The 19,455-nt window shown below is 49.4% G+C and overlaps 1 protein-coding gene across 1 annotated transcript; it reads right to left on the bottom strand.

Annotated features, from left to right (window-relative positions):
- Positions 1-11,963: 11,963 nt before the first annotated feature.
- Positions 11,964-15,174, bottom strand: FEZF1 (FEZ family zinc finger 1). The gene is made up of 4 exons (XM_075928811.1): positions 14,032-15,174; positions 13,773-13,907; positions 13,446-13,578; positions 11,964-12,842 (listed from the first exon to the last, which is right to left on the bottom strand). The coding sequence occupies exons 1-4, from the start codon at positions 14,824-14,826 to the stop codon at positions 12,544-12,546; spliced, it is 1,362 nt and encodes a 453-aa protein (XP_075784926.1). The 5' UTR covers positions 14,827-15,174; the 3' UTR covers positions 11,964-12,543.
- Positions 15,175-19,455: the final 4,281 nt, after the last annotated feature.

The following is a 19,455-nucleotide window of genomic DNA, read 5'->3' as shown; positions in this document are numbered from 1 at the left end:
ATTTTAGAGATTGATTGTGACTATTTTGCCTGCAATTTACTCATTTTCAAATTTTGCTTAATTAGAATGTATTAGAATGCCACTTCTTCATATGGTTGTACAGTAGGTATAACCTCTTCTCCACCAGGATATTAATCTTTCAAAATATGCATACTATGCCATTTCAAAAATATACATTTTGCCCCAGTGGGAAGATTTAATAGCTAAATTCCCACTACAAATCAACCTTTTAATAACGCCCCAATTGTTTATTATTAGCTAACTTCTTAAAATGTGACAGAATACTATACATTTAAATAATACATCAAATTTCTTTTTATTGGATATTGGTTCTCCACCACTGCAAAGAGATAGCAAATAGTACTTGTATAATTCAGATTATAACAATAATGAAAAGGTAAAAGTTTGTGATATAGAAGGTAAGGGACAGAAGATCATCCAAGTTGATGGTGTACATTTTTTCAGACTGCTGAGAACCATGGGATGAGGATATACATTTGATATAGAAAAGACCATAAACTGATTTCACTTTCACAGATGTCTTGTAAAGTAGGATAAATTATCTATCCCCAAAAGCATCTCATTCAACTGTCCAGTTCAATTTCTATTCAAGTCAATAGACATTTTTCTACTGACTTTAATGGGAGTTGGCTTACACTTAAGTAAAAAAAGAGAGCTGTCTTTATAAACTTGCTAAAATTTCTGTTCAAATAAATTAAAGTAATGATAGAGTTACTAGAATATTATTATGTTTACACCAGTATTTAAATGTCCCAACCAGATTAGGGCTCCTTTGTTCTTGATGCTATACAGATCTAGAAAGAGACAATTTCTGACACAGAGGCTATATCTAGACTGCAGGCTTCTTTCGAAAGAGCCTCTTTCGAAAGATCGCGTCTAGACTGCAGGCGGATCTTTCGAAAAAGAAATCCGCTTTTTCGAAAGAGAGCACCCAGCGAGTCTGGATGCTCTCTTTCGAAGACAGCCTCTTTACATTGAAGAACGCCTTCTTTCGAAAGAGGAGCTTTCAAAAGAAGGCGTTCTTCCTCGTGAAATGAGGTTTACCGCCATCGAAAGAAAAACCGCGTTCTTTCGAAATAATTTTGAAAGAACGCGGCTTGAGTCTGGACGCAGGGGAAGTTTTTTCGGGAAAAGGCTACTTTTCCCGAAAAAAACCCTGAGTCTGGACACGGCCAGAGAGTTTATAAGCCTAGTCTAAAACAATTTGCAACAGGTGGGTGAATGAACAAATGTGGAGATTTTATTTATTCAAATCTACATATCCAGGTAAATACAAATACAAGCAAAAGTCTCTGCTCATCTGAGGAAGTGAGTTTTGCCCACAAAAGCTCATGATTATATATATATATATATATATATGTTAATCTCTAAGGTGTTTTACAGGGCTACTAATTTTTAAAGTCACAGACTAACACAGCTACCCCTTTGAGGGTATGGCTACACTGAGGGCTTTTTACGAAGAAGGTATGCAAAATGCGCTCACATTTGCATATCTTCTTCCGCTTTTCTTTCCAGAAGAGGATTTTCCAATATTTGGCCCGTCTACATGGAGCCAAATGTTGGGAAAAAAAACCCTCTTTCAGAAGCCCCTGTACACCTTGTTTTACAAGGAATAAAGGGGCTTCTGAAAGAGGGTTTTTTTCTGATATTTGGCCCTATGTAGATGGGACAAATATCGGAAAATCCTCTTCCAGAAAAAAATGGAAGAAGATATGCAAATATGAGTGCAATTTGCATACCTTCTTCAAAAAAAAAACATACTGTAGCTGTACCCTGAGACTGACAAGCAAATATAGAATTCCTATAATCACCTGTCTTGAAATACTATTTGCTTTGATTTTGTGCTCAAGAAGTCAAAACACTTGCCTGTGTCATGATGAGTTTCTACTTTCAATAATAATATTTCAAAAATGCACTAAAGAAATGCTAGTTTCCTGCTTACACCAAAACATTTAAGAAGTTTCAAGAACTCAGCCAGATGAAGTCATGCAAATTAATGTTGAATCATGCACTTCCCTTTTTAAACAAATCACACAATATAGAGCTCCTGTAATCAACTGTCTCCTTCCTGCACAGTTATTTTTTCTAACCAGAGGGCCCAGAACTTTTTCGTTTTAATGCAGCATCATAAGCTTCCAAACACAGGATTCCTGCTCCGACATTATCTGCAGGAGCTTCAGCTTGCCATACTGGCGGTCTAGGCTCTAATAATTCCCTCTGATAAGATCTTTAGGCCAGAGATCATGCCAACTTCTATGGGCTTGTCTCCACATACAGTGCTGCAGCATGTTAGTGAAGATGCTAGGACACTGATGAGTGAGAGCTTTTCTCAGTAGCATAGTTAAGCCACCTCCCCCAGAGGCAGTAGCTACTGTCAACAGGAGAAGCTTTTCCGGTGACATAACACTGTCTATGTGGATGGCTTAGGTCAGTATAACAACATCACTTGTGCATGTGGACTTTTCACACCCAGAGCAATGTAATTATACCACTACAAGGCTGAGGAGCAGACCTGACCTAAGTTTATACAGGGCCTAAAACAGCACCACTTTGTGTTAAGTAAAAATTATTATCCTGACTTTGCCTTCCTGAGCCTTAGTAGCCCCTTCTGTAAAGTGATTTGCATCCTAGTTATCCCCTCTGGTGCATGGCATGCATTTGGCAAAATTGGTTGCCAGTACATGCAAGCCTCTGAAACGGGTATAAGACATGAGAAAACTGCTACTTATGTTCCTGGAGAAACAAGGCTATTTGGGGAGCTCACTAGAAATAATGGGTATGATCAGGGCTTAGTGCCTTACCCGGCATCATCCTCTGCAAGAGAAGTATATAAAAAGGGGAGTAAATAAAAGCTACTTAACATAGCTTAGTTTTAACACAATCCTTTCCCAGCCTAAGTTAGAGCTGCCCTATGGCCACTCTACTTTACATCAAGAGTCAATCTGACCAGTGGCTATCTGTAGGTTCAAAGAAAACTTTGACCCATGTTTGCCTGCCCTATCTCAGCTGCAATGCACTTAAGTTTGGCACTGCTGAGGATTCAGCCCACCGCTTTCATGGAGACTCAGTTCTGAATGGCTGGACTCTCTGTTCTGAAGATGATCCTGTTTAGTGGTGTGTTACTGAATACATGTTACTGAATATTTTTGGAACAAATGTGTTAATATGCTGTATTTCTGCCATGTAGGACAAACTCATTCCACAACTGACAGGTATCACAGCAGATGTACCATTTGTGCAGGGAGGGTGCTCTACACTAGGGCTGACAAGAAAAAAATCCACAAACGTGATTTTAGTGCTTGTTTTACCTTTTTTTCTGCAATTCCAAATAGTTCTGCTATGCACATTCATGTGGGAATCAATCAAACACCTCTTCTCTTAACCTTTGGCTTTACTTCAACTGTTACAAGTTCTATTACCGTGCTTTTACTGTCTGCCTGCTTTGGCTGCCATCATCAGCTGCCTCACCCTCACAGTTGGGTGTGTAACAGGATCTTCCATAGCTGATCCTATTAAGGTTAAAGACAAAGTATTGTGCTGTGGCTGCCATTGCAACATTGGACTAAACAGTGTTTTTTCCTTACATAGCACATCTTCCCTTAGTGAAATCCATGTCACAGGATTCTGCCCATAGAGCAAGTTTGCACAGAGCAAATGGGATGCGTGGGTGAAGTTTAGACTCCCTAGGTTTGACATAACTTTTGTAATGCCAAAGGATGGGGCTGCAGAACAGGAAGCCTTAACCCACATATCTAGTATCATTATTAATCTTTTCAGATATTAAGTTTGCCCTACTAGCATCAAGGCTTCCTTCTTTGATTCTAGTATTTGCTAAAGCCAGAAAGCCAATGACATCTGCCAAGAAGCAACTTCAAAATAGGAGGCTATATTAAATCATCAGTACAATTCTCTATATCTGCCACACATTTGGCAACATTAGCCATTTTGGAGGTGGCATCCCAGGGTTCTTTGTCACAGAGAGACACTCTAGGAACCACTTTGCTGCATGTTGTTGGCACTGTCCCCTGCCTTCACCTTCCTGCTGTTGATGGCAATTCCTATTCACCACCAAACCATGTGGAAGACATGCTGGAAGTGAGTGATAATCTGACTGTGCTCCTTCTCCTTACTTCAGTACAGCTAGTTATGTGATGGAGTGGATAACACATGAGCTGCAGGATCAACTTTGGACAGAGCTTTGTGCTATGACCAAGACAGTGAACCTTGATGGGGCATAGACAGTTCACTCAGCTCCCATTATGCACATATGGTGAATGCTAATATTGTCATGGGCAGACTGTGGCTTCTGGTGCAGGAGACCCAACACATCATTTTGAAAACTGGGATGACTAGCAGTGACTTCAGAACTTTCCAATGAAGAAAGAGACCATCATGGAGCTTTGTGGGGAGCTTGCCCCCAAACCTCCAGTGAGAACACTCAGTTCCATAAACTTGCAGGAATGGGTGGGTTTTCCAAACTATGCAGGGGTTACAGATGGCAACCACACCCCAATATTTTGCCAGTCAATAGGAAAAATGAATATATGACCCAGAAAGATTGCTATCCACAGGTTCTGCATGCTAGTCAGCAGATATATACCTGGCAACAGTAGAACCACATAGGGTTTGGACAGATAACAGCCAGGTTTGGGGGGAATCTGTTCACCGGGACCCTAGAGCAGTGCATATGTGGCACACTCATGAGGTGTGCTGGATTATATGCAAGGGGCCAGATGAGGCTATGAATTGTGGCACCCTAACCCATACTTAAAACAATCCGTGAATCACTGGTAAAAACATCAGAACAACTGTTTGTTAACCAGTTCCCTCTTTTCACTCTGCCCATTTTGAACCCCACATGGGGCTGGCAGGAAGAAAGAAGGCACAGAAGGAAGTGAGGGGAATTATATGGATTTTGCCCTGAAAAGAAGCTCACTAAAACTCCAGCTTGTATTAACAACTTGGTAGGGCCATAAGCCAGAAATCCCTCCCGTTCATTAATAACGAATGCAGCAGCTAAAACTTACAAGCTTTGGCACTTACTCTGATGCCAGTTCTGCTGCCAACTACTCCCCCAGGCTCTCCCTAAACAGTGTCTTTAAGCCTGGCCCCAGGATGCGCTGAAGCTGCTTTGACAGCATAGCCCTGTTGTTATAAGCATCTGTCACTTCTGGTTCACAAGCCCCCCAGCTGTTCACTGGAGGTGCTTGTGTTTGGACTTGGAGAATCATATAGGTTCCATCCCCACTCAGCAGATGCCCTGTACTAGCTCAGTGCTCCCTGCAGCTCCCAGGACTTGGTTCAATTCCTCAGACTAGAGGCAAAAAGATGGGGAGTTCTCAGACGTCGTATTAGCATCCTTGACTTTGCGGCACTGTGTCTTCAGCTGCTTGATTCACTCTCTATATTGTTCTGCGTGTCAATTGATTTCCACTGACATTGGCTACTTGGTTATAGCTTTGTGGACATGATCATTTCTTGTGCTCTTGCCAAAGTTGAACATCTTCTTCACCTCACCTTAGTGGCTTGCTAGAATCAGGCCATGTTCCTTTGGCCAGCTAGAAGGGCACTTGATGCAGGATTTCTCCTTAATGCTGGCCATAGCTAATACACATGTGGGTTGACCATGTTTCTAGTTGACCAGTCCATGTGAAAAGAAAGGGTTAAATGCTGTGCAGGCATTTGAACCAGGAGGTTGCTTCTGTCTCCTGGGAAGTGGGTGGGAAGTAGTGGAATGGAAAGGCTGGGAAGAGCTGGATTTGGGGATAGAGTTGGCAGACTCTCCCAATCTGAGTCTAGTGACTTGACTCGAGTCACATCCGCACTGCAAAACTGTTTTGATCCACAAAACAGCAGAACTTGGGCTTTGACCTGTCCAGAGAGCGTTCCTGGCCCAAGGCACGCTGGTTCTGTGTGGACAGAAGGGATGTTTGGATTTAAACCAGGGGTGAGAAACTTTTTTTGGATCAGGGACCACTGACCCCCAGAAAAATCAATCAGGGGCAGCAGACAAGTGAGAAGAAAAACCACAACCCAACAAAAACACCCCTCTTGTGGCCCCCAACTGAGAAGGAGAAAGACACGTCCCACATTCTCCTTGCATACAAAAGCCTTGGGGAGGGGACCTCAGGCTAGTAGGTTTTTTATGCTCCAGCTCCGTGGAATGGGGGGAGACAGAAGAACCAGTGTGGGTTCCCCAATACAGGGGGACCCCTGAGCCTTAGGGGCCATATCCAGGCAAGTTGGAGTCACATCTGGCCCCCAGGTCTTAGGTTCCCCATTCCTGGCCTAAATGATCAGGGTCATAATCCCAGGCTTTTGAGAGCCCTAAACCTCCAAATGCCAGAAGCTGAAACTGGATGGCAGAGGGTGGAGCACTAACTGTTCATTCCCTCCCTAGCAACAGGCAGCAGCCATTGTAAGAAGACAGCGCTCTGAATTAGGAGGCCCATTGATTTGATGCAGTATGGCCATTCCTACATGATTCAGGGCAAAATGAGGCCAAAAACTAGGGGCAGGGGGAGTTTTCTAAGCACCAGAGTGAGGGTCCAAAGAAGGAGCTGGGTGGGGACACACTAACTAGTTTTAAGATGGAGCTTGATACATTTATTAATAGGAGTATATGATTAGGTTGCCTGCAGCAGCATGGCACTAGATGTGCTTGATAAGCTTTTATATATCATGGTCCAAAATCATTTAATAGCTCTGTGCCTCAATTCCCCATCTGCAAAATGGAGCTAATGGTACTTTCCGATAGCTATCTGAACAGAGGTTGCTCCTCTGGAAACAATATCAGCACTGATTTTATCTCCAGAGAGCCTCATTGTGTGTTGAGATCTTTCTGATTATCAGTTTTGGTGCAACTTTGAGTATGCAGTATATATACAACCTGGCTGTGTCTAGACTGCATCCCTTTTCCATAAAAGGGATGCAAATTAGACACATCGCAATTGCAAATGAAGCAGGGATTTAAATCCCCCCCGCTTCATTTGCATAAACATGGCTGCCGCTTTTTTCCAGCGTGGAGCTTTGCCGGAAAAAAGCACCAGTCTAGACGGGGATCTTTCGGAAAATAAAGCCTTTTCAGAAAGACCCCTTATTCCTTATTTTAAGAGGAACAAGGGATCTTTCAGAAAAGGCTTTATTTTCCGAAAGATCCCAGTCTAGACAGGCGCTTTTTTCCAGCAAAGCTCCGAGCCAGAAAAAAGCAGCAGCCACGTTTATGCAAATGAAGCGGGAGGGATTTAAATCCCCGCTTCATTTGCAATTGCGATGTGTCTAATTTGCATCCCTTTTATGGAAAAGGAATGCAGTCTAGACACAGCCCCTGAGTACTGGATTGGCAAAATAAGACTGGCAATAGATTCTCCCTAGATTTGCATTCACCTCATATCATTGTGACATTGTTCTGTGTCACCCCAGTGTCCAGTGACAGTGAAAGGAAAATTATGGTGTATTCAGGGTTGCTGAGCTGTTGGTCCCAGGACAGAAGAAACACAGATCGGGTGAGGTAATATCTTGTACTGGACCAGCTTCTGTTGGGGAGAGAGATAAGCTTTGGAACTTACAGAGCTCTTCTTCAGCAAACTTTTCCCTCAGGTGAAGATTTGTCGCTCTCCCCAACAGAAGTTGATCCCATAAAATATATGACCTCAACCACCTGGTGTCTCTAATGACTTCTGCACCGTTCAGTCAATGGACATTTGAAAAGTTCACTGCCAAGATCACTGGTACCATGTCCTGATATTGGCAGGGGGAACAAACATGCTAAATCTTTCATTTCAAGCTTGTTCTGTCCAGCAAGGGTTTCATTACTGGTTTGCTGGATGGCCTAGTACACAGAGCCTAAGAACACGATACGTGTCCCTACCCTCACACATGGCAGCTGCAGTTTGGCCTTCTGCTGAACTCCAGAGGATTGGCAGTCAGGAGCAATCTGGTGGATGCTGGCAATGTTCTGAGAGGTGCTTACTGCCCAAGTACCTGGGATGTCAGTCATTTAGCTACTTCCCAACAGCTTGCTGAGAGTCAGCTCCTCCATAGTTTCCTTTTTAACTAAAGGCATGTATACACAGCAGTGTTATTTTGGAATAACTGAAATAACATAGTCTGCATCTACACAACAAGCAGTTATTTTGACATAATGCCAAAATAATGTCAAGCTGGAGGATTTCTTACTCTGACTCCTGTAACCCTCATTGTATGAGGAGTAAGGGAAGTTGGAGGAAGAGTGCTCTTTCTCTGACTTCCTGCTGTGTAGACAGTGCCAAAAGCCGAAATAAGCTATTTCAACTTAAGCTACGCAATTGACATAGCTCAAGTTGCATAGCTTGTTTTGGCTTTAGCCATGCTGAGTGGACGTGCACTAAAGGGAGTTGGACTGGGCTTGCTTGTTTTGCAATGGTGGTGGTACATTGCTTGGGGGTGTGTAGACAGTCCAGGGAGGACTTCTTGCAGCCCTATCTACCTCTTCTGGGTAGCTGTATTGACCCCACAGATGGGAGATCCTCTCCCCTAATGTCCACGCTGACACTGGATGGGCTTCTCATTTTGCCATTCGGGTCATTTTTAGCACACACAAAGCGTGCAGCAGGTCAGACTGAGGACCAATAGGACTCTGAGGCTATGTCTACACTGCACTCTAAACTCGGAATGAGATACACAACTTGCGCTAGGCAAATTGCATACTTATTTCAAGTTTATTTCAAAATCGGCTATTTCAAAATATGGTGCAGTACAGATAGCACCAAATTTCAAAATAAAGTGCTATTTCGAGACATCCCTTAACCCTCGCAGAATGAGGGTTACCCGGATGCTGAAAGTGTGTGCCCAATCATTCAAAAAATAAGAGCTTGTAAAAACGTGGGGGAGCTATTTCTGGATACCTCTGGTATCCCCAAATAACGTAGATGTGTAGGGGTAGATGTGTAGCCATACCCCGTGTGCCCGGGAGATGAACTCATCTCCCCACCCCCACCAAAAGTCACTCGAACTAAGGGCGTGTGGATTTTGCCCCTTTTCCTGGTCCCTAGTGTCCAGGAGACCGTTTGGAAATCTACCCGAAGAGCGGGCAATGCTTTGGGGTGACGCCCAGCCACACCAGTTCGCCGACATTTCCCCAGCCAGCTGTGCTCAGACAGAGCAGCTCTCCCTAGCCCTGAGCCGCTCCGAAACGGAGGAAGAGCTGCGCCCGCCCGCGATTGCGGGCTACACACGCGGGGCTGTGGCCTTAGCCGCCTCTCTGCGCCTCGGGCTTCTTCCTTTCTTCTTCCAGGCCTGCAGAGGGGCGGGCTAGATAAGAAGGCACCGGGAGGAGGCACCAGGTGCACCAAGGAGGGGGGAGCAACAGGTGTGAAACTTGAATGCTGCTACTCGCTGGCGGCCCGGGACCTCTCCCTTCGTTCCACGCTCCCGCTGCCGCCCAGCTCCCGTTGGCTTCCATGACAGGCACGTCGGGCGCTTTGCCTGCCCGGGAAAGGGAGGCGCAGGGACGCACCCGCGAGAGGCGAGAGTTCAATCTGAGGGCGGATGTGTCAAGGGAGGAATGCGCGGCCCGGGAAACTCACCTGCAAAGACTGCGAGGCCCGACAGAGGGCGCCGAAGCCAAACCCTCCACTCACACCAGCCTGCGCGCCGGGCTCTTCTCCTGCGGCTCAGTAGTAGGCTCCTGGTGAGAGGGGGACTTGGGGTGGAGGCTCTGGGACTAGAGCTGCTGGGGATGCCGCAAGTGGTTTCCATCATACCCAAGGTCTGCAGTTTGGTTCAGTGGCTCTCAGCGCTCCTTCTGTCCGCATTGTTCCCGCACCTCTGAATGGGGGTACGCTCCCCCATAGTCTTAAGATTCGTGGGTCGGAGACCTGAGCAAAGGAGCCTTCCATAGGAATTGCGCCCGGGGGAAAACACACTGGTGTCTGCATCTTTCCCAGGGGCCTCACCTTTGCTGTAATTCAACAACTGTTCGGGCAAACTAAACCCGCCTGTAGTTTTTATTTCAGTCTCTCTTTTTGGCCAGGCCTGCAAAACCACAAGCACCCTGGTCCGATTAAACAGTCTCCTTTCTCTCCAATTCTGCCAGCCCACCAGACTCTGGCTATATTGGATAAAAAGAAGGGTGGGGGCGTCCAACTGGGCCATTGCCCTGTGTTTGCTAGTGTTCCCATTTCAGGCCCGGCCGCATCCAGTGTTCTTATGGATCTGGGGGAGGGGAGGAGAGGAGAGGAAGGAAAGTGATGCTGCAGGCAACCTTAACCGGCCCTTTCAGATGCGTTGTTTTGCCCTCGGTGACTGCTTATTTTACAAATAAAATCTCTTAAGAAGGCTCCGCTGGCTAGTCTTGTGTTTGTGAAAGGGAGAGCACTTCCTGTTAAAGCCCTTTCCATGGCTCTTTAAAGTGTATTCCCAGGGTGTCCGTTATAAACAGATCCAGCTGCACTCTAGATTCCCCTCAAACCGACATTACGCAGCGCATCACCAGTGTTTACAAAGTGCCAGACCATTAACCTGACTTCCTAGCCTAGGCCTGTCCCGACAGCCAGCTCGATTCGCTTCTGCTGCACACACAGCCGGAAGCCAGGGGAGAGAGGGGAGTATTCCCCAGCCTGGAAAAGAACCGGGCTCTCTGTGCCCTCCAGGACCCGGAGATGTGTCCTTGGGCATTACCGCGCAAAGAATCATCGGCTCCACTAAGCTCGTAAAAGAAACCGGAATAATCCAAATCTTTGCTCCCCACACACTTCGGAGACGTGTAGGAACTCCCCGGGCCTGCGGGGTACGCAGGGAGTTAGTGGCGAGCTACGGGAACGTCCCAAGAACTGATCATTTGCCCGCGATCTATTTATTTCGCACGATCCCTGGAATCACTGCCTGGCGCCGGCTGCCATGGTCAAAGCGCCCGTGCTGTCCGCCCGGGCCCAGCCAGTGCGCTCTAGGCCCCTACCTCCTCTCCCGCCGGGCATCGGAACTAGTTCTGCTCCGCTCCTCTCTGCTGACACATTTGGTGACCCGCTCCCGTTGGCGGGAGAGGGAGGACGGGCCCTGTCTGAACTACAGCGCGGCTCCGAGTCCAAAAGCGGAGCCCGGCTCTCAAACACCTCTAACACCAGAGCGGAAAGGCGGCTAAGGACACAGGAGGCTGGTTCGCAGCTGGCGCCTCTCCTCGGATTCGCCCGCATCCATTTTGCTGCCCTCGTCCTCCAGGGGAGAGATTCTCGGCGCGTTTGTTTATTTCATGCCAAACCACGCGCTCCAAAGGAGAGCCCCGAACTCCGCCTCTCGGGGAGCGGGTTACCCGGGGTAGCTAGCCTGGCTCTGCGCACCGCGGCCGGCTCCTGGCTCCACGGGGGAGGAGGCGAATAAATAACAGTAGCAAAGAAGCCTCTTAAAGATTCCGCTTGTACTAATGGCTGGGGACAGCACCCGCTGGGGCGGGGAGGGTAATTTTTGTTTTGCGAACAGAAGGATTTAAAATAAATTCATAAAATAAAATCTCCTTCCCGCGCTCATCCGCTCTCCCTCCCCGCTTTCTTTCTAGGCATAGCCCGTGCCTAGAGCGTGCTTCGTTTTTAAGGCTGGATTGGCAGCTTCTACTGAGCAGCTAATAGTATAACAACCCGGCTTTGATAAATCCGAGCTAATTACCCCCTCTTAATTAAAGTCTTTAGCAGTTGTTTCAGTGTTTTGGCAAGAAAACAGGAGAGGTTTGCAGTTAGAAAACACCAGAGCCTAAGCTTACAGCAGAGCTGCTGATTAGAGCATTTCAAGGACCTGGCATCAGCCAGTTTTGATTTCCATCCATCTTCCCTCTCCTCGAAGGAGAAAACGAACACACACACATACACGCACGCACGCACACACAATCTGTCGTCCGCCCCCAGCCTTTCGTTATCAATACATTAGGAATCGGTATGGTGGGATCACAGCTCTTTAATAGGATCATTGGTCTTGTAGCTGACGAATTTAAATAGCTAATGCGCCCTGGATGAGTCAATCATCTGCTCCAAGTATTTATTTCCACCAGGTCAACGAATTCATTTTCCACGTGCAAGAATCAAACTGAAATTCAAATCCGTACATAGTGAATCAGCTCTGGCCACAGAGATACGATATTCAGGGAGCGGGTGAAGGAGGGGAGATATCGGGAAGGGACAACCAGCAGGCATCGAAGACAGGGCAGAACCAACACACAGATATCTACACATCGAAATAATTAAGTGGTGCAGCATTCCCGGCTCGGATAATACAGATCCCAATAAATACAGCAGAAATTGGCGTGGGGGCTTGGCTTTTTTTAACCATCTCCACCCCTGAGATGTTAAAAAAATCGAGTCTTAAAAGAAAACAAAACAACCCAACAACAACCAAAAGAAGAAAGCGACCAGCCCATCACTGTTAGTGGCCCCATAGAGCGTAGTACACAAAACCGCTTAACAGGTGCATGCAAAGGAGCAGGAGGGTCGTGGCAGCGGCAGGGCTCCGCGCTGCTTTCCCCGCTAGCAAGGTCGGAGCTCCGGGCTTGCAGCTCCCTCACGGGTGGTGCGGCTGTTGCAGCAGCGGCCCCGGCGGCTGCAGCGCCTGGTCTGAACCCGGCTCGGCGGGGACCCGCGGCAGTCCCAGGGCGCTGTCGTGAAGCTTCCGGACGTGCTTCTTGAGATCAAAGTTCCTGCAGAACCCCTTGCCGCAGGTGGGGCAGGTGAAGGGCTTCTTGTCGTTGTGAGTGTGCATGTGGAAGGTCAGGTTGTAAACCTGGTGGAAAGCCTTGTTGCAGATATTGCACTTGAACTGCTTCTCGCCGCTATGGGTCAGTTTGTGGTTTTTGTAATTGCCTGGGAACAAATAAATCAAGGGTCACAGACGCTACCGGGTGGAAAGAGCTTTCACCCACCCCCAAACCCGAGCTACGGATGAAAGTGTCAATTGATCGTTTTAAACTAACGCACAACACAAACCATCCACGCAATATTCCTGCATTGACATGTACTGTCCGACCCAAACGGCAATGCGCGGAGTAACACCGGAGTTATAAAAGACACGAAATATGCATTTTAACGCTGCGCGATAGTCGGGGAATTATTAGAACCAAAGATTAATATTAAACAAAGATTCTTAGACCTCAGCAAAAAAAAGTGACCAATAAAAATTGCATTTGGGGTGGGGGAATGCATATAGATTAGAAACTGCGTCTTGCCATTTTCTTTTCTTTCTTTCTTTTTCAATTTTCACTCTTCTCTGCAAACTTAAATCGGATAATCAGCTACCGAGTATTCAATATAAAAATCGGATCTCCAGGTTAAAACCTAGCCGAGGGTTTAAAACGAGTAAGATAAATTACTGAAAAAATAAAGCAAGCCCTCCTGCAAATTGTTTTGATTCTGAAACTTCTACGGGTGGGGTTCTTAGGAGACTAACAAGGAGTTTGAGACTTGTACCTTTTTGATGAAATCCTTTGCCACAGAATTCACAAACAAAAGGTTTGTAGCCTGCGTGGATTCGTGTGTGTGTGTTTAAAGTGGAACTTCGGTTAAACGCTTTGCCACATTGGTTACACTTGTGAGGCTTTTCCTAGAAGGAAACAAAAGCAAATATTGAAGTGAGTGCATGGCAGGGCGCTTGGATATCTGTGGCTTCACAGAGACAAAAGAGTCTGCTTAGAAAACAAACGCCAAAGCCTCCCGACCAAACGACCCCGTTTTAACTGTTTTCGGTCGGATGGAAAGCAGATGGAAATACACAGCGCAATAGGGAGAGAGATTCACCTGGGTGTGTATGATCTTGTGCCTGCAGAGTGTGCTTGCTTGTCTGAAGCCCTTGCCACAAACTTTGCAAACAAAGGGTCTGGCTCCTGTGTGGACTGGCATGTGGCGAGTTAAATTATAATGTGCATTAAATACCTTGAAAGTGAAATCAGAAGAAAAAGAAGCTATTAGAATCATAAAGCCCCGGGGGGTAGTTCTAAAACTGGAGCAGAAAAAGGGTTAGAAACTTGACGCAAGCAAAGAAAGTGAAGTTACTTGCCTTTCCACAAACTTCACACGTGAAAACTTTGGGCTTGCTGCTGGGAGAGCTCCGGCTGAACTCCGAGCTCTTGAAGGCGATTTTTTCCGAGAGGATTTGGGCACTTTCTTTCATGTAGTGCTGGAGCTGAGCCTGCGACAAGTCCTTGAAGGCCACTCCGGAAGGGTACTTTTCCACGGCCGGGAGCACCAGCTTGTTTCTCTCCGCCAGGTACGCCTTGGGCTGCGGGTGCAAAGGAGAGCTGAGGAAATACGAAGCCACCGGGTGGATGTTGACGCTGGAGGACGGGTGACAAGGGCCGTCGCCGCGGTTCAAGTAGCAGAGCGCTCCCATGGCGTGGAAAGACGAGTGATTGACCACGCGCGGTCTCACCAGTTTGTACTGCTGCAGGGGCAGGGCATCGCGGGGGAAATCGCCTTTCAGGCTCAGGGCACAGTTCAACAGATCGCCGCAGCTGAAGGGGGAGGCGGAGGAGTCCAAGTGAGCCTTCCTGGCTTCCGAGCCTGCCACCCCCGCTTTGGGCAGGGGGTCGTACGCCACCGGGACAAAGGGGATCATGCAGGGGATGGAGGAGTTGAGGTGCAGAGAGTGTTTGGGGTCCCCTTTGGGCACGGATCCGTGGAGGAAGGGCGGCACCGGGATGGACTTGGGCTCTGGAGTCCTGGCCATGATGCGCTCAATGGAGAAAGCCAGGGGTTTGGAAGTGCTGATCATGTTGCCTCGAGCAGACAGGCTCTCTCTGGCTGGCGAAGTTGCTAAGATTTTGGTTGCAGGGTGGTGGCTACTATTGTCCATGGCTGGCTTGCATTTGTTCGCCGGGCTGAGCCGCTTTGGTAGACGCCTCTTTTTCCCCCCTCTCTCTCTCTCTCTCTCTCTCTCCACTCTCCCCCTTTTTCTGGTCACTGATCTGCAAGGAGGGAGACCAGCCCCGTGGCCGCCACCATCATCAGAGCCTCCGCCGGCGGAACCAGCCTTCCCAGCCCAGTGGCCTCGTGCCAGCCCATCACAGCTTACTTTGGCGCACCAGTGACTTAAGGACAATCGCTGCTTATTTCTATCAATAGAAAGTGTTGTGTCAATAACGCCGCCGAGATCTCGCCAATCGTTAACTTCCAAGAGGAGAAGGTAAACTAGATAATTGCTCAATTCGCTTCCAACAGTCAACAGGAAAAGTTTCCCCCCCTCCCCACCATACACACCCACTCCCCTAGTAAGCGACTACTTTTCATTGGAGCCGCAGCCTCCCCTCCCAGAGAAGGAGGTGTCTCCTCCCCCCCCCTCACGCAACCCCCCCCCCCCCCCCGCCTCTCTTTTCTTATTGTCCACAATCTGTTTCGCGGGCGTTAGGGGCCAAGCCGATCCGACATCAATTGTCTCGTTTGGCTCTAAGTGACAGCGTCTAAAATCCTTGCCCAAGTGCTAAATAAGGAAACCGAGTCCGAGCTAGGGGCGAGCCGAGTGCTGCAGGAGAAGCGACTCTGGGGGAAGCTGTGTGTTTCCTGGCCACTTCCCAGCCCAGCCCAGGCTCTGGCGGAGGCGGGGGATGTTGGCTGCTCCGAGGGCTGCTGCCCTTCTCGCAGGCGCTAGCCGGGGGCTTACACTCCGGGCCTGGCGGGGGTTGGTCTTTTGGAAAGGGCAGCCAACAAGCGGGGTGAAATTTGCCCCAGATCCCCTCGCTGCACAGTTCAATCGCACGCAGCAAAAGCCAGACGCCACTGGGGCCAAGCCGCGCCGAGAGCCACAAGTTGAAGCGCAGTGTGGAGGCAGCGCCTGTCCAAAGCAAACCTGACCTGCGCTGCCTGGGTACTTGAGCAGGGCCAGCCCGAGGGGACTCGATCGGCACAGGGCATCCCTGTCTACCCAGAGGCTGCGGGGCTGCTCGCTCCGCGCGTTTACAGCCAAAGCACAGGAGCACGTCAGCGTGCCTGGGGGAGAGGGTCCCTACCGCGATTCCCCTACCTGTTCCTTTGGTAGCCAAGCTAACCTACGGCCAAAGCAAGTGGCAGCGGAGTTACTCCAGCCTGCCCGGCCGTCGGCTGCTGTTCTGTGCAGCGGGGCCTGCGGTTCCCCACACGGCTGTGTCCGAGCAAAGCAACAGGCTGCAAGGGCGCCTGGCCAGAGGCATGGCTGTGTAGGGGGGGCCTCGCCTGGGCAGGTCCCCTCCCTCCCCCGGCTCTGGGGCTGCTGGCTTTTTCTGGGGCCCTTTGGGGGCCTGGTTGTGGCCGAGTAGCCGCCGCTTTTGTACCGCCTGAAAATGCCTGTTGCCCGCTCCCCGGAGGGGTTCCAGGCCCGGCTGCTCGCCAGGGCGCTTTGCACACGTGGGAAGGGGAAGCTCAGCCCGGGCCCAGCGGCCGAGGTGTCCCTGATTGTTGTTTCCTCTAGTCTCTGGGTTGGCAAAAGGGGGCAGCTGAGAGGCACCAACAGCCCGCCCACATTGCCGGCTCCCCCACCGCTGCGCGCCCTCCTCTAGGCCCGCGGACGCGAGGAAGCTGCGCGGAGATGGATCAGGGCCCTGGACCTGATTGGGGAGAGAGCTCCGGGGGGCTCCAATGGATGAGCCGAAATGGGGCCAGGGTGGCAGGGAAAAGTCGCCCCACGCCCTCCTGAGAGCCCGGGCAACGCCCTGTTGGAGACCCTGCAACAGCCCCCCGTTCCACCCCGACCCAGCCCTGCGCTCTGGAGAAGAAGCTGGACAAGGGCTGATCCGCGCCTCTCTGGGCTGAGAAGGGCGGCCCTCCTCCCAGCGGAGCCAGGTACCCAGCGCCTCTCTCCTCTGGAAACCGCGGCGGGGACTGGAGGTGAAGTGGGTGGCGAGTCCCGCAGGCGGGCCCCGGAGGGATCTCTGACTTCCCACGTCCAGGGGGAGTGTGGCCTCTCCTGGGACCATGCGGCGGGCAGGGGCCGGACTGATCCAGCACCCCGGAGTGCGGGATCCCTTCCCGCGGCCCCAGCCAGGCGCCATCCCGCGCACACAACCCCCCTGCAGCGAGGGATCAGGCCCCCCTGGCGGGGACAGAAGGCCAGAGGGTGCGATGGGCTGACCCTGGGAGGGGGTGAGGCTTGTGAGTGCGGGCAGAAGTGTGGGGAGATGTCCGGGCTGAGGATCCTGGGATGGGCCAACGGCAGGAAGGAGCAGGGGGGCTGGGCGAGCCGGGTTTGAGCGACGCAGACATGGGGGTGCCAGGCAGCGCCCCCCGGGTCCCCTGATACCCCGCCGGGCGCTGCTCCCGTTTCCTCCCTCTTGGGCGCAGACAAAGGGCGGGCGGTGGGGGTTACCCGGGTGGGGCTGGCGTCTGGAGCAGGACCCGCGGCAGATGGATCGCGGTTAAGACTTTAATTGCTGCCTTTTAAGCGCCGATCAGGTTCCCCTTGGCGGGGCCCTCTTCTTACCGGCTGCTTCCTGCCTCCGCGCCGAAAGCCCGGGGACTCCTCCAGCGGCGGGGCACCAGAGAAACTGCAAACACTGCGTCTGAACAAGCGCGACAGGGGCACACATAAAATGAGATTAGCGTGTCCCGCGCCCGGGCGGGGCGAGGGGCGATTTAGTCCTCTCGGAGAGCGCTTCCGTTTCCAGCGTGTACTTCTCCCGGCCGGGTCTGCGTTGTGCCTGTTCTAGGAGAGGCTCCTCCAGAACAATTTACAGTTTATTTAATCTAAACACATTTCCTCTTAACTGAGAGGAAAGAAAGGAATTAGTGTGGGGTGGGTTTAGCTGCTTCAGATCCCACACACTTCATAGGTTCACACGTTGTTTTGAACCGGTCTTTTCGGGATTGACTTTTTGACACGAAATATGTAGTGTCATTTGAGCAGTGTAAATATCCCAAAGCAGCAATTACAGCCCGTCCATTAGTATAATACTGGCCTTCTTCATGCTCAAGTGGTAAAGAGGGCGCTTTGGAAATCTTGATTATTCATTATTTGTTAATGGTATTTCCCCCTCTGTGCCTCGCATACATGAAAACTTGTGAGCAAGCCAAATTAATCAGCAGCCATCCAAGGGTTGCGGATCTCTTTTCAGGATCAGCTTCTATTTGAGAGAAGGAAATTTTGTTAACACAACAATTGCGGGAAACCGAGTTAGGCTCTGAAAGCAGCAGAACGATTCCCCCCCCCCCCCCCTCCTGGCCCGGACATTGCATTTCAGTTAGGATCACGCTTTTGTAAAGGTATTAGCTGGCGAGTCCGGTAAACTACAAGCACTTCCACAAAATCCCTGCTGCAGAAGGGAAGTATTCTTGAAACGCGTGGATGGATGTGATTCGCGGTGAGAAGAGTGGCGGGTCTGACGCCTCACGTTTCGCAAAGGGCATTTTCGGTTGCCTTGTACCTGGGGAGTTTCACCATTTGTTTGCCTTTCTTTTCCCAATCTCTGGACCTTCTTTCCAGACAGGTCCAGGGATGACTGGGTTGTCCTGGAGGGGGAAGACTAGCCTGTGGAAGTAGCAAACCTCAGGCGACCTCTCCAGAGTTAAAAACTGTCTGAGGAATTAAGGGCAAAAGTTTGAGCGCCGTAAAATAATTTCGTATCCTCTCTGGAAAAGCTGCTGCTCTCTTTCCCCCCGTAATCAGTTTTGCATTTCATTCGCTCCTAAACTCTGTTCTTGATATTGCTCACTTGCATTATTCTCATAACATATCTCTACATGCGGTTAAATCCGAGCCACAGGCGAATTCATCTCGTGGTCAAGATTACTCCAAACTGAGCCCAAAGGCGATTACAGCGAGGTACAATACCGCCTAAACCCTTAATCTTTCATTTCTTCCTCCGTAATAAAACACACCGAATTCCATTGCGTTTTTAAGTAAAAAATGAATTGAAAAGCATAATAATTTCTCCAACCTTCTGCTGCGCGCATTAATCTTCTCCTGGACGTGTTTTACGGTCCCCCTAGGAACAGGCTGCCTTTCACCTTCGGATCTGGATAAAGACAACAAGCTTCCGTCACTTGCTGCATATTAGCTACAGGAGGAGAAGGCGACGGAGATCTAGCGTGTTTTATTTGGGATTATGTTCCCGGGCGATCTAGGAAAGAAGCAAGAAGGTTACACACAATACTCCTGCCTTCTTCCCGGAAAGATTGTAGTGACTGCCTCTGTGTCCGATTTATTTATTTTTAGTTACTTTGATTCGTTTACAGCGACTGCTTTGTTCTTATTAACTAATCAATCACCAATCACTAGGATCACACCTTTACAAGCCAGCCTCGTTAAAGGGCTGATCTGCCCTCAAACAAAAGCCAGAAAACCCAGAGCTAAAGCTGCCACTTCGTCCCCCACCTTGTCTCTGTTGTGCTGCCAGACTATTCAGAATAGCGCCTTATACAACGCCTTGTAATGTGACATACCTGGACACAAAGGAGCAAATTAACCCGGCATTGCCATGGCTTTTTCAATATGGAAATTAGCCTCTGGTTGTTGTCA

The sequence above is a fragment of the Pelodiscus sinensis genome, chromosome 1 (genome assembly GCF_049634645.1).
Source record: "Pelodiscus sinensis isolate JC-2024 chromosome 1, ASM4963464v1, whole genome shotgun sequence".
Lineage (NCBI taxonomy): Eukaryota > Metazoa > Chordata > Testudines > Trionychidae > Pelodiscus > Pelodiscus sinensis.
The sequence above is the reverse complement of the archived record's forward strand: the minus strand, read 5'-3'. Positions and strand labels throughout refer to the sequence as shown.